We start from the raw sequence: 14,308 nt of genomic DNA on the forward strand, positions 1-14,308 counted from the left end.
TTCTGATATAAGCTTCATTTGACTAAGTCATTAAAAGAGATTCAAAGTTCTTGCTTATGGTTGGTAATTTCTCACCGTTGATGTGTTTATCAACAAGTTATAGTAAAACCCCATACTGTGTTATGGATTAGTTATGCACTGTGCAGTCATTTGTCAAATGCATTCTGTCCCCGTTTGAATCCCGTCTTTGTTCCACTTTCACCTCCTAGTCTGCTGTTCTCTGCTATAAAGAATTACCCACATTCTTCAAGGAGGACCGCAATGGATGCGTGAATACAGACAAAACTACACTAACCTAAAATCTGAGATCAGTCACTCTGAAATGAACACTAAGGAAACAAATTATAGTTACAGTTACTGATATAAAATATATCATCATAAAGTCATGCACCCATGTAACTGCTAAGTGAATATTTCATTCTTATATTATATGTCTCACGGCAAAGGTGGTGTTGGAATTCCATTCATGCCTTCTGAAATAACAGTAATCCTACAGGTTTGTGGACATTTTGTGTGTTGTACTTCACTCTCACAAAAGTACAGTATAAAAAAAACGTAATCCTTTAATCCAGTGCTGTCTCACCACGTGGATTTGGCATCTTGCATTAATAGCTTGAAATAAAGACAGAAATTGTTCATCAATAGAAATGTACTCTTTCTGCAATCAGCCATGGCTTCCGGTGAGAAAGCCCTGAGAGGACTGTGACCTGAAACAGAAAGCTAGACAAGAGTGGTGAAAACAATTGCTTGTGTTGCTGTTCCGCACACTGGGCTGAATAGGGATTTGCCGGGCGGGCCAATGCAGTCGGACACGGTCATGTGTTTTGAATCCAGGCAGCCGAGCTCAAAGGTGAAGGCAGGAGATTGGGAAAGGCTTGGCACAGGTTGTTCCCAGGAACGAGACTCCTAATCCAAAATTCATCACTGGGATATGGAAATGTTGTTATTCTATCTTCACCCTCCCATTTCGGCATTACCTGCAAAACTGAGATCACCCTTGGTGGATTTGTTTTCCATAAGAATGTTTTCTACCCTTTAATTAAACATGTTTGGATGTTCTATGCTAACAGGTGTTATGTTCTGCCTTACCATTTTATTACAATTCTAACACGGTTTCCTCTGCTGATTTAGTTCACCGTTTTAAGCACACTCAGCACATTCAGCACATTTCAAATCTTTAAAACAAGGCAACCCTGAGCAGAAGGCTCAGGCAGAGCAGAAGCACTGGGCACTGACTAGATACTGACACTGATGACTGATGAAGGCATAAGAAGCAGCAGTAATCACAAGTCCAAGAAGGTGCTGGAAGACATTTGGTGATTTTTTTAATCATCTTTGCCCGTTCCTGTTTTTCCAGGCATAGCTGGAAACCCAGTGCAGTTCAACGAGAACGGAGATGCCCCAGGCCGCTATGATATCTACCAGTACCAGATAAATAATAAAACGGCAGAGTACAAAATCATTGGCGACTGGACTGACCAGCTCAACCTTAACGTAAGTGATTGTTTTAAGCCTTATATATCATATGGTTATTTTGTTCTACAACATTCTATGATACAGGTGTCTTTTCTGTTATGGATGGTGTGACGGTGCCCCCCTGCCTGTAGCCCCCGTTAGCCTCCGCTAACGGTGGCACCGCTTGTGGCTTTTGTTTATATTTTTGGCTTTTGTTGCACATGATCTTTGTTTTGAATTCTTGCCACACATCCCTCAGGTGGTATGTGCTGTGCCTCATTTACCACACCACCTGGGGACTATTATGTTATTATGTTGTGCATTTTATAAGCCTGTTTTGTTTTTATGACCATTTGTCAGTCATTGTATGTTACACCGGCTTTCTTCCGTTCTAGACGCACTTTTATGTTCGCTTTCGCTTTCATTCGTTTCGTTAAACTCTTCAGATGAAGACTCGCATTTTGTTTCCTCCTTTTTTTCCTACATGTTCATCATGACGGACAGTTAATTCAGGTGACGAATGAAGAAAAGCCAAAAATAAAGATAACTAGCACTGCACTTTATTTTCCGCAAAATAAAATATAAATATAATATAAATAAATATAAATATATAACGGAATAATAGCAGAAAATCAATCTAAGAAGTGACGGTGTCTCTCAATTACTGCCAGTGTGATGAAGCAGCGTGTGTGCTGGTGTGTTCCAGGTGGCGGTGATGCAGTGGCCCGGCGGTGTGGCACAGGTGCCCTCCTCCACCTGCAGCCTGCCATGCAAGCCGGGCTGGCGCAAGAAGGTGGTGAAGGGCATCCCCTGCTGCTGGCACTGCGAACGCTGCGACGGCTACCAGTACCAGGTGGACCAGTTCACCTGCAAGATGTGCCGCTTCGACCTGCGGCCGAACAAGAACCACACGGGCTGCCAGCCCATTCCCATCATCAAGCTGGAGTGGAGCTCGCCGTGGGCGGTCATCCCCGTTCTCCTGGCCGTCCTAGGCATCATGGCCACCCTGTTTGTGGTGGTCACCTTCGTACGCTACAACGACACGCCGATCGTGAAGGCGTCGGGACGGGAGCTGAGCTACGTCCTGCTGACTGGAATCTTCCTCTGTTATGCCACCACGTTCCTGATGATATCTGCTCCGGATCTGCTTGGGATCTGCTCGCTCCGAAGTATCTTCCTAGGACTGGGGATGAGTATCAGCTACGCTGCTTTGCTAACCAAAACCAACAGGATTTACCGCATTTTTGAGCAGGGGAAGATGTCGGTGAGCGCCCCACGGTTCATCAGCCCGGCGTCCCAGCTGGTGATCACCTTCAGTCTGATCTCCGTCCAGCTCCTAGGGGTGTGTATTTGGTTCGTGGTGGACCCGCCGCAGGCTTTCACTGACTATGAGGACCAGCGTGTGGAGAACCCGGAGATGGCGCGGGGAGTGCTCAAGTGTGACATCTCGGACCTGTCACTCATCTGTCTACTGGGGTACAGCATGCTGCTGATGGTCACGTGTACAGTGTACGCCATAAAGACGCGTGGCGTGCCAGAGACCTTCAACGAGGCGAAGCCCATCGGCTTCACCATGTACACCACCTGCATCATCTGGCTGGCCTTCATCCCCATCTTCTTCGGCACATCACAGTCTACAGAAAAGGTAGGCGATAATACCACGGCTGCAGCGCCTTCCGTGAAATGAGGGATCTCAGGCCAATTTCAATGGGCAGGAAGCTAAGCAGGGTGAAATGTGGCACTTCATTTTTGTTTCAAATCAAGTTGGAAAAAATATGTTAGGAGCTACAATTCATGGGCTTTTGATCAGCACATTAACGTGGACATGTGCGTCTGGATAACAAGGGCACTCTCCTTTATCAATCTTCAGCAGAACATGAGATTTCTGGGGATTTTACAATCAATTCCAAGCAAGCATCTCAAGCTGAGTAACAAACTAAAGGCAACAAGGGGTTGTTGTAAGGATTATAGGGGTTATATGGGGTAATAGAAATAGAATTTAACCTTAACTCACACTACTTTACACTCACACTACTCACACTCTGCCTTACTCATTTTAATAGAAAATCTTGGTCACTCCTGTCACTTGGATTTAGATAAGAGTGCCCCCCACCCTCCTTTTTCAATTCCACCATGAGTTATTTAATTAGCTTTGTCCTTTGAAAAAGGCTGAAAATGCAAGACCAATATGGGAATTACTTTCCATAAATGCAGGCAGAAATGATTTCTGTCACCAGCTGTATGGTAAAAATGAGCAGTCTGAGGGTCATTAGGTAATGAGTTTGTGTTAATAAGATGTGCGGTTTCACACCTGTCCTTCACATACCACAATCAATAAACAATATGTCAGATATAAATGTTTGTCTGAAGTATAGGCAGATGGATAGCATGTTTCTTTACTATGTTATAATAGTTTTTGTTTGTTTGTTTGTTTGTTTGTTTATTTTGTCCCATCCAGCACCTCGTATTTTTTTTCCCCAAGACAATGTCCCATCCACCATAAATAATCAGCTGTTACGTATTACGAAAGAGATAACGGCAGGAACACTCTCCACATAGCTCTGGCAATAATGTAGCATGTATCATGTGACAAATTTATGCTATTATGTTTGCAACCAACAATGATTTGCGAAAGGAATTAACATTTCATAATGGGCCTGGATCACAATCATCCAAGCTGACAAGCAGAGCCATGCCTGGAGTGGGGCCTGTTACAGCAATTAAATGCCTCTCGTCCCCCTGGCGTTTACCTTATCTGCCCGCCGGTTTTTCCGTCTCCAGTTTACCACCGGGTGTTTAATCAGCCCGCCCACTCCATCACTTGTTTGTCATTTTTTGTCAAACTCAACATAACAAATGTCACTGGGAGCGTTGTGGATTATTAAACGAGGACATGTGGTCAGGTCTCCGAAGTATGTGTTCAGCTGCCGAAGTGCAGGGTTCCAAGGTAAGGGTCTTCTGACCTCATCCTATTTGCTTTGTGAGCTAGGGCTGCATCAGTGGATTCTGTAAAACTCGCTGGAGGGAATCCTCCTTGGTTATGTTCGTTCTGAACACTGGAATAGCTGCAATAGTAAATCTCACCTTGTCACATCTCTGTGGTGATTTGATTTGCTGGAGGTGAATTACCGACTGGTGTTTTTCGAAGCATACTGCCATCTCTCCTGAGTTCAGTGGTAAAACACGTACAGGCTGTACTGTAGTATGGAAATGAGGCTAGGGCAGAAAAGTGGTGAGTTTGACACCGAGAACCCAGTTCAAGGCGCTCATCCCACACCATTGTGTTGTAGTGCTGTTTGAATTGGCGCCCTGAACAATTGCAGGCTGTCGTTGTGGTGCTAAATGGCTGACTTGCAGGGGATTCTGCTCCATTGTGTTGGTGACAGAGTAATTACTATCTGTGTGTGCAAGAGCAAGGTGCACAGCTGTTATTCACTACAGGTGTGTTTTAGGAAGAAGCTTTGCATGAGACCTGTGTGCTGCGTTATGCACAGGGTGAAGCTGTCGTTTAATTGTGATAAAAATGGACAGTGATTCTGTGATATCTGGTTCTTTATCAGGCCCTGGACAAAATCTTCCAAAAAAGACACTATAGAAACAACAGAAAGCTTGTTATGGGTAAATTAATATACAACATAAATCCTATGTGAACAGTATATGAAGCACTACACTGAAAAAAATAAAGCATTGGCACAATGTAATAAAATTGAATTAATCAATCACACGAATTTTTTTCATTGACTCAATCCAAAATAACTAAATTCATGACTAAATGAATTTAGTTTTTTGGATTGATTCAATGAAAAAAAAATCGTGTGATTGATTAATTCAATTTTATTACGTTGAGCCAATGCTTTATTTTTTTCAGTGTACAGTTAAATCTTTGCTGACTTAAAAGTATAAAAAATGTTTCTGTTTATTAGTCCCAGAGATATTAGTCAGAAATTGATTTCTGTTAGCATTCTCATTTACCATCTCTTAAGTGAAGTTGGTATCCCAAAGTAATTGCTATGTAACAAACTTCCAAGGATCATATTAAGATCATTTCACCAAAAACAGAATGTTGACAAATATAATTTTCGAGCATCTTGAAACACTGCTCTATTTTGCTAATAAAAACAAGTGAGGTATTTCCAAGAAATACGTGATATAGGGACCAATGGTTAGTGTGTTTTTATCATTTCAGTTTGGCTCATACCTGAACCATTGTGGTTCAAGACAGTATAATTACAAAACTGTAAAACCAACGAGACTTACCAGCCATTCCAGTAAACATCCCATTCCACAAATTCATTTGGGCGATGAAAATGCGCCCTCTCAAAGTGGTACGAAGTTGAGCACCATACTTACAAATGAACTTCAGCAGTCTAATCCCGATCCAGTCACTCGCTCCCATTTATCTGAGTGATTAGACTGTCGCATGTACACATATGTAGGTGAAACCTCATTTGAAGTGAATACTGCCTGCTCGTCTGGTTTTCCAGGAGTTCTGGTGGATTTTATTTCAGCAATTGTACTCCCCTCTCACACTTTTGTCAGACTTTAAGCTAGTACAGAGTACCTGCTTAAACTTAAGAAAGATCGTTAAACTGTTCAGAGGCTTAAAATTGTTCTTTGATTTGCAGAATGCACTGGGGGGTTCTCAGCTGATTAGCTAAGCACAGTCTTACTTCTTCCCCTCTTTCTTTCTGCTGTTGCGGTGAAACAGGTGTTTGAGTGCATGTCACCCGTTTGGCAAAGCACAATTACGCATCACCATGTTCACAGTCCCCCAAAGGCAGGACCCAGTGGAGCGCGGTGGTCTTTCGTCTCCGTATCCTGAAGACGTTGACCCCGGACGTCTAGGGGCTACCTGGCTCCCCGCCGTCCGTGTCAGGGTTCCTCCCCCGGGACGGTGGAGACATATCCTGCTGATGAGTCACTCTTAACCATAGCACACAGAGGAGCTCAGGTCACGTCTGGGGGGAACACAAGCGCACAGGCATTTTAAAGCAACAGCACAGGCACAGGCAGTGCCGGGGCATAGCCGAGCCTTTAGGGCCTTGTGGGAGTATGGGAGGAGGTAAAAACGCGTATGCACATAGTACCTGCTTACTTAAGACAGACAGTCTTTGTCAAAGTGGATGGCACAACCCGCACCAAGGATACGCATGCACAGTAGTAACTAGTGGTGGGTCGTTAACGGCGTTAACGGCGTTTGTTAATTTGATACTCTTATCGGGCGATATAAAAATTATCGCCGTTAATCTATTCTTAAAGGATTGGGAACTGGGTCAAAATGGGTAAGCAAACTATGATGACTTTCAACTTGATAGTTTAGTTCGGCTGTATTACTAACCAAATTGCACAGTAGGGGCGAGAACGAGTTTTCAAACCTGTGAATTACAAATCGTACGTGTGTTTACATGGATGCGGCCACGAAGTCGCCAGGTTTGCTTCATGGAAAATTAATTTTTAGGAACGTAAAGTGTTACCGGAGCGGAGCTCGGAGCGGTCGTTTTCTGCATGGTCCTAGTGCTAGATTCGTCACTATTTAAATATTTATTTTTAACCGTTAAAACTGCAGAGGACCAAAACCGGCTTTTGAAAAAGTCCCCCCCCAAATTACGTCTGTGAGGTTAAATGTACTAAATGTTAGCTTACATTTCAAATATCATGTTTAGCTGAATAAACATGTTATCAACCCCTTTTAATGTACAGTATGTAGGCTTACAAATTCATGTTTAACTGAATAAACGAGTAGCCTACATTTTATTGAGCATGTTTTTTTCTTCAAGTATCAAAGTAGAACAGTTTCCTCAAGCAGTCATTGATGCATTTTGGAAACAGGAGTTGAGCACCCTCTAATGCACCCTCTGTATTAAGAAACCCTATCTCAAAAACTGACTTTTAGTCATTACTTGGGTAGCACGCATATGAGCCATTTTAATATAGATTAATCTAGATTAATCTAGATTAATTTCAAGATTTCAGTGAGATTAATCTAGATTTAAAAAATTAATCTATGCCCACCCCTAGTAGTAACCCTGAGTGGTTAAATGCACCGGAGTGGCAATAGCTGCAATTTTTTTTTTTTTTTTTTTTTTTTTTAAATGAATTAAATTCATATATCGTCCGCTAGCTTTCAGGGGGAAAAAAGTCATATATACGACAAGTATTATCCCCAAATACTACAGAAATGATCAACCTGATCATGTGGCAGACAGATGGCTAATGAAATTTAAATTATAAATACTCATGTTTTTCCCCCCTCTGGTGTTTTTGTCCACTGCCTTCACAGATGTACATCCAGACGACCACTCTGACCATCTCCATCAGCCTGAGTGCGTCCGTGTCGCTGGGTCTGCTCTACATGCCCAAGGTCTACGTGGTGCTCCTCCACCCTGAGCAGAACGTGGCCAAGCGGAGCACGCGCAGCCTCAAGGCGGTAGTCACCGCCGCCACCATGTCCAACAAGTTCAACCCCAAGGTCAGTCTGCGGCCCAACGGAGAGGCCAAGACGGAGCTGTGTGAGAACCTGGAAACTCAAGGTGAGGGAATTGAACAGCAGAACTGCAGCTGTCATCCTTAGTTTGGCAAGACTGTTTGGTCATTCTGTTACCACGATTTGCAAGATGTTTTATGCTATGCCAATCTCACTGAGTATGGAAGATGGCTTTAGGCTGAAACTCGGGTCAAATATCTTTGGACTGAAAGCACCAAAATGCTACAAGCCGTTCTAATTGGAGAAAAATGTCCCTGAAGGAATTCTAAAAAAATCAGATTCGAATTTCGGGGTGAAAATTACTTTCATTTAATGCCCTGACACTCTTAACACATCTGTCCCTCCTAGTAAACTATTGAATTGGCAGTTTAATGCACTCCTTAGCATGTCACCATTTTGCAAAGATGATCTTCAAACATCAGTCACCCCTAGGTAAATGTTAAATTGGCAATCTAATTCAGTCCTCAGACATGGTCCAACATAAATTATCAAGAGGCATTGTCCATTTCAGCAGTGCACAGGTCTCTCACTGAGCTGCTAATCTGAATATGTATAAGACAGGGCAGGGTTGTATTACGACACTAAATAAAACCATGAACAGCTGAACCAGCAAAAAACAAAAACTCTTCAACCTGCGAAAGCACAGATAGGAAGGAGAGCCTATGATGAGAATCCACCCCCCCCCCATTTCCCCCTTATTGCTGGTTGTTGACAATTCCCACCATCAATATAGGTCCCTTTAAGCAAAGGTCTAGACAAACCTGTTTCTTCATCAGTTAGGAGCCTCCTACATTGTCCAGATGTGCCTTTTGAATTATGTGTAAATGTGGACCACAAATGGCTTTTAGATAAGGAAACAACAAAACGGCTTGCTTGGTGCTTGCAGGACTAGTTATGTGCTTGTACACATTTGGCTATGTCAGAGGAATGTCGTAAAATGTTTCAGCACACCGTACAAGTGAGAGAGGTGTGATAGGTGTGACAGGGTGACACGCAGCAGAATCTGTAAACGGTGCCGTGGTTTCTTTAATGTCCATAGCACAGCACAGAACAACTCAATAAGGGCAAAACAACAAAGGAGCACAACACGTAAGCAGCGTGTGGCAGAAATACACGCATAAGGCGCAAAAGTCACTTAAACTTGGCATCGGCCGAGTGGGCATCGTAAAACGTCACGTGCAGGGCTCACTCCGAGCAGAGTAAGGAACGCACAGCACTGTCTTGCGGGACCTGTGGGCTTATATCGAGGAGTGAGGATGATGAGGAACAGGTGCAGGTGATAATTGAACAAGTGGGTCAGTTAGACTGTGGAAGTGATCGGGAGATGGAGTGTAGTGAAGTGGGCGGTCCCTTGTGGGGCTGGCCCAGCCTACCGTGACATCTGGATTCCATACAAAGTGATGTAAAATATATGCGTATTAAAGTACAATGCCCTAACCTTAACTATTAGTGACCTTTCACACAAATTCTATCAGCAGACATGCAAGGATATCTCATTCATTAGTTGCTAATTATTTCACACAAAATTGTTGAATATCTTTCAGGCATCTCTCAGTAATCTATTGATTTGTTCTAGGACCTGGCTGGCTAATACAGACCAAAGCACCTGTTTCATCTGGAATGGTTTATAAATGAGAGTGGAACCATTCAATTTACAGTGACACCTGTTTCACAAGCAGGATGAGAGGAGGTCTCGTCTGTGGAGTGATGGCTACCCGCCTAGCAAAAAATGAGAGCTAACGTGCTTTCTTTAAAGCACATGTAACCAATCACTGCAGATGTATGTTTTTGAACTTATGCATCATCATAGCTTGGAAGAAAGTGCTAACTGCCTGATTACATATTATGTAACCTATCAGAAATATGTGGTTAACTGATTGACAGGGAGAGCATCTCTAATTCACTCGGAGTGTGACATGACTGAACTCAGATTTGTGTCTCAGAGATAGGACACAAATCCTCTTAGTCACTCGCACTCCTCAGATGCCTGAATATTAAAGTAATATGATTTTTCTCATAGAGAAAAAAAAAACTGTTGCTCTTCTACACTGGTCTCACTGTAGATGTTTAAGTGGTGACACTATGGTGGGGACAACACCTTATGAGCAAAATCTCTTCAAATGACCAAGTCAAGGAGAAGTAAAATTCTAATAACACATTTTTCATTTCAAGTGAGCAGTGTCACCAGCCACCAGCAGTTCAGGGCGATACAATTCTCATGCTGTCTCCTCTTTTTCAGGACTTAGCCCCAAACAAACGTACATCAGCTATAGCAACCATGCAATCTAGCAAACGTGAAAAAGGGCACTACCTAGCCGTGACTTGTCGAGGACGGCGTCTTAAGGTGAACAACTGTTATGGTTTCCAGATGGCGGGGAGGCATGAACGTGGCCTGCGCACTCCATGGAAATGTTCTGGTCAAAGAAGATCTCGAGAAGCCCCTGAGGAATATTTCAGAGATGGTACTGTACGTCACATACTAGAACAGACCCATACTGGAACCACCTGCAAAATCCATTACAGCTTATTTTGATCCACCTGTAATAACAATCTGATATCTGAAGTGACACCCAAATAAGAACCAACCATTTCAGTTTCAGGTACGCATAAGAGAAAGGTGGATAAAAGAACAACAAAAAAGATAAAAGATTTAAAAAATAATCTCTTTTTCTTAGCAGGGGTTCTCATGTTTTCTTCTTGGTGATGGCAACAACAGCAAATATCCTTGTTTACAGATGTTGAGCATGCTGGTTTTGGCATCCTGTGTTGTGTTGTTTATTTATTTTTTTTGAGGAACATTTCTGGAATGCTTTTAAACCATGTTGCTGTGCTGTTACCACTACGAGCCCTTGTGATATCAAACTGTTCTAGGTGTATGGAGTGGTTTTTGAGGTAACGTTCACTTGTGTTTGAGTCAACTTACCTTTATTAGGTCAGCTTACCCCACTGTGTGCTCTTAAACACTCAGTAGCTGTCACTGCCTTCGGTGCTCTGACAAAATCCGAAATCACAATTAAGTACTAGGGTGAGGCTAGCTCATGAAGTCATTACCTACTCCCCTCTGGGCTACTCTTAGAGGTATCGCAGTGCTGTGAAATTAAAATAACCAACGTCCTATTCAGTTTCAGCAATTTGGGAAACAAAAAGAAAAAATGAGGAGAATTATATGCATAAAAATGAACGATATTTAGAAGACAGTAGGAAGGCACAGAACATGGATATTGCTATGGAGACCCATCAGGCAAGCATTTTGCTGCAAGCATTTTGTGGATGTTCTGTGAATTTAAGATTCACTTCTTTTTTTTCCTTCTGTTTATTTCTTTGCACTGTTTGTGTTACCGTATAAAATATCTTCATGTTGACCGTGCTAACTGGCAACTTAATGTGTGTTCCTGATAGGTAATGTTTGCGTTTTGTCCTGGGAAAATAAATAAGAAATAAATTAATAAAAATACATAAAATCAGGAACAGTGCCTGTACTGAAGTATTTGTAAAATAAGAGGTATGTGAAGCATGATAATTTTTATACATAAGTTGTTTCTAATAAAAATATTTTTCAAAACTCACTGTATTTGTTTTTTTTTTCCATTCTTCATGGATAAATGTGATACGTTATTAGCACAGAATAATAAGCTAAACTGTATTCATCTATCAAATTGGTGAATAATTCATATCTAACAATTTTATAAAGTCGCATTAAATTGTGATGGCTCATTATATAGTGTACAGTATAGACTGCATAGTGAGGGTTATTCAGGCAATTTAAATAAGCAATACAATAAAAAAGAAAGCAAATTATTTATTTAAACGTAGCTACAATCTCCTACATATTTCCCAGATAAAATTTCATAGATGGCCTCTTTAATGGAGAGTAAACACCCAGTGAAACAGAAAAGGTTCTCATAAGTAAACCAAGGGAATTTAACAAAATGTCATTAGTTGAAGATATATTTTAACAAAAGGTTACCATCCATCATAGAGTGAATTTCAAAAGGCCCGTTAGTATTTGTGAGTTATGGGTGCCATCGGTCCAAACAGCACTGAAGCAGACAGGTGCTATAAAGGAGAGCTATGGTACCAAGACTTCCTGATGTCCAACAGCATAGCTAGAGATAAGTTATTACCCACATTGGACTTATTTAGGTCCGTCTGTAACATAAGACATAAACCAGGGGCCTGATTGGAATGCTGTTTCATCTCTTTGTCAAAAATGACAGAATAGGGAAAGTGATAAAAAAGAAGATCAAGTGTACAAAATAATATAGTGTGTATAATATAGTGTGTATAATATAGTGTGTATAATTAGTTTGATTTATCTCAAGGAAAGAAAAAACAGCAGAACTCCAAGTGATTCTTAACTTGATCATTTTATTATTATGTACTGACAGATATACTTACATAGAATTTAAATGTATGGTATATTTTAACCTAGTGTGAATAGATATTTTCATTCAAGGCCCAAACCCATATGTAAATATACTAATACATAGAAGGGAGAGGGTGGGTGGGGTTGGGTGAGGGGTTACTCACTCTCAGTTTAGTGAAACAGCACCACTTTGTGGTTATTTTGTTGTCTCTTAAGAGGATGCTCACACATTACCAACGTCTACAAATGGTCTGTTGACATTCATTTTATTTTTATTTATAATAGAGTTGTGTCTCCTCTTTCTGTTTGGTGTTTTTTTTTCTAGCTTTTAACATGTGGATCTTCTCATTCTGAATAAATTATCAAAAGGTGAACCAGTGCCATTTAGTTATATTTACATGCACCCATGTGAGTAAATATACGTCCTTAAATACAAAATAATTGAGATGTGCTTCTTTATGAGTATTTATATTTAGTATAAGATATCGGAGAATGTGTTTCTTTATCAGTTTGAGTATGAGATATCTGAGTACGAGTTTCTTTATCAGTTTGAGTACGAGATATCCGAGTATGTGTTGCTTTATCAGTTTGAGTACGAGATATCCGAGTATGTGTTGCTTTATCAGTTTGAGTATGAGATATCTAGCATATGCCATGCTTAAATATGCCTTACTTTACCATTTCACATTCTTATAGTCAAGTCAACAGACCTCAATCCATCAAAATGGCAGTCTGGGTGAGTGGAACATGGGGACATGAATCTCGATAGGAAAGCATTTTTTTCTTTTTGCATTCTCTCAGGATTATTTTGTCAGAAGACAGATGTGACTATAGCCCTCATCCCACACCTGCACTTGTTAGAATATCATCTCTCTGAAGTGGATTCACACAGTTTTCATACAGTATCCCTGCCATCCCAGCCCTCCTCTACTTCAGAAAGCCAGCTCTGAGGGAACCATCAACAACTACACAACAGAAGTCAGATTACACACAAATGAGGTGGCGTTGGAGAATAACAAACTCGTTTCCCTCGCCACACGCTTTTATGGTCTACTGATGCCGTTGTCAGAGGCTGGTGGCTGATGAATTGTGCTATATAGGTGGTGAGTTCTACAAGATGGCTAGGTAACAGACAGAGAGCACTGATCAATATGATCATCAGAACTAACCAGCTCAGACTACATGCGTTCCCCAGTCGATGCGCCATAGGAACCTAAGAGAGCCTGATGTCTCTGCTCCTCTTAGCCCTTCTGCTACGCTCCCTCCATGCCTGCTTGATTGATTGTGCCTGAACTGCATCTACTTTGATTAACAGCTGGTCCCCAGCTTGTCAGCGAGGTATCTGGTATAATTTCTTGCTCTTACTTGTCAGCAGATTGGTCTGTGTAATTTTGACCAGGGCTCTTGTCACCAAGCCCATGAGAATACAGCCAGTAATCACGTCTCGATTAGGGGGCGAGTACGCCGCAAATGACTTCATGGTGGTGCTGTGGCATCGTGTTAATTTACACACACGATGAAAGATGAAAATAGCATAGCATCCCGGCAGCGTGCGAAATGCAGTGCACAGGTCCAGAGACCAATATGCAGAGCAAGCTTATTTTCACAAGCGCTCACAGCAGCATAGTGTAAACATAAACATTTGTATTCCAAGACTGCTATTAAGCCATGGACATGGTGTGCAGGTACACCACATAGCAGAGAAAACCTTGGTCTTCTGTATTGGATGGCAACACAGACACCTCTGGTTCTCCAATTCAAATTTAATCACTGATACAATTTTGGGTACGTAAATCAATACACGTAATTAGAATTTTCGCCTGCTGACATTATCCAAGAGGATCACCTTAGGAGTACATGCTAATGCCATATATTGTCAAAAATCAATGACACATTTTCCATATGACACATATACTGCATTATATATGGTTATGTAACTTGTTATGGTGCTAAAGGCAGGAGCAACAGGAGGAGGTCCAGCTGACTCACCCAAACACAAATTT

General features: G+C 41.6%; 1 protein-coding gene across 5 annotated transcripts in view; it reads left to right on the forward strand.

Moving 5' to 3' along the window:
* The window catches only part of grm4 (glutamate receptor, metabotropic 4), a 132,640-nt gene extending 121,186 nt beyond the window's left edge, over positions 1–11,454 (forward strand). For 4 of the 5 annotated variants that reach the window (XM_077014246.1, XM_077014245.1, XM_077014244.1 and 1 more), the window contains 4 exons: positions 1,358–1,494; positions 2,162–3,100; positions 7,736–7,985; positions 10,179–11,454. In XM_077014246.1, coding sequence (XP_076870361.1) covers positions 1,358–1,494; positions 2,162–3,100; positions 7,736–7,985; positions 10,179–10,228 — 1,376 coding nt within the window. In that variant the 3' untranslated portion in view covers positions 10,229–11,454. The remainder of the gene's footprint in view (positions 1–1,357; positions 1,495–2,161; positions 3,101–7,735; positions 7,986–10,178) is intronic. The other variant, XM_077014247.1, reaches the window with a different exon arrangement.
* Positions 11,455–14,308: the final 2,854 nt, after the last annotated feature.

This window comes from Brachyhypopomus gauderio, chromosome 8 (assembly GCF_052324685.1).
Source record: "Brachyhypopomus gauderio isolate BG-103 chromosome 8, BGAUD_0.2, whole genome shotgun sequence".
In the NCBI taxonomy this organism is placed as follows: Eukaryota; Metazoa; Chordata; class Actinopteri; order Gymnotiformes; family Hypopomidae; genus Brachyhypopomus; species Brachyhypopomus gauderio.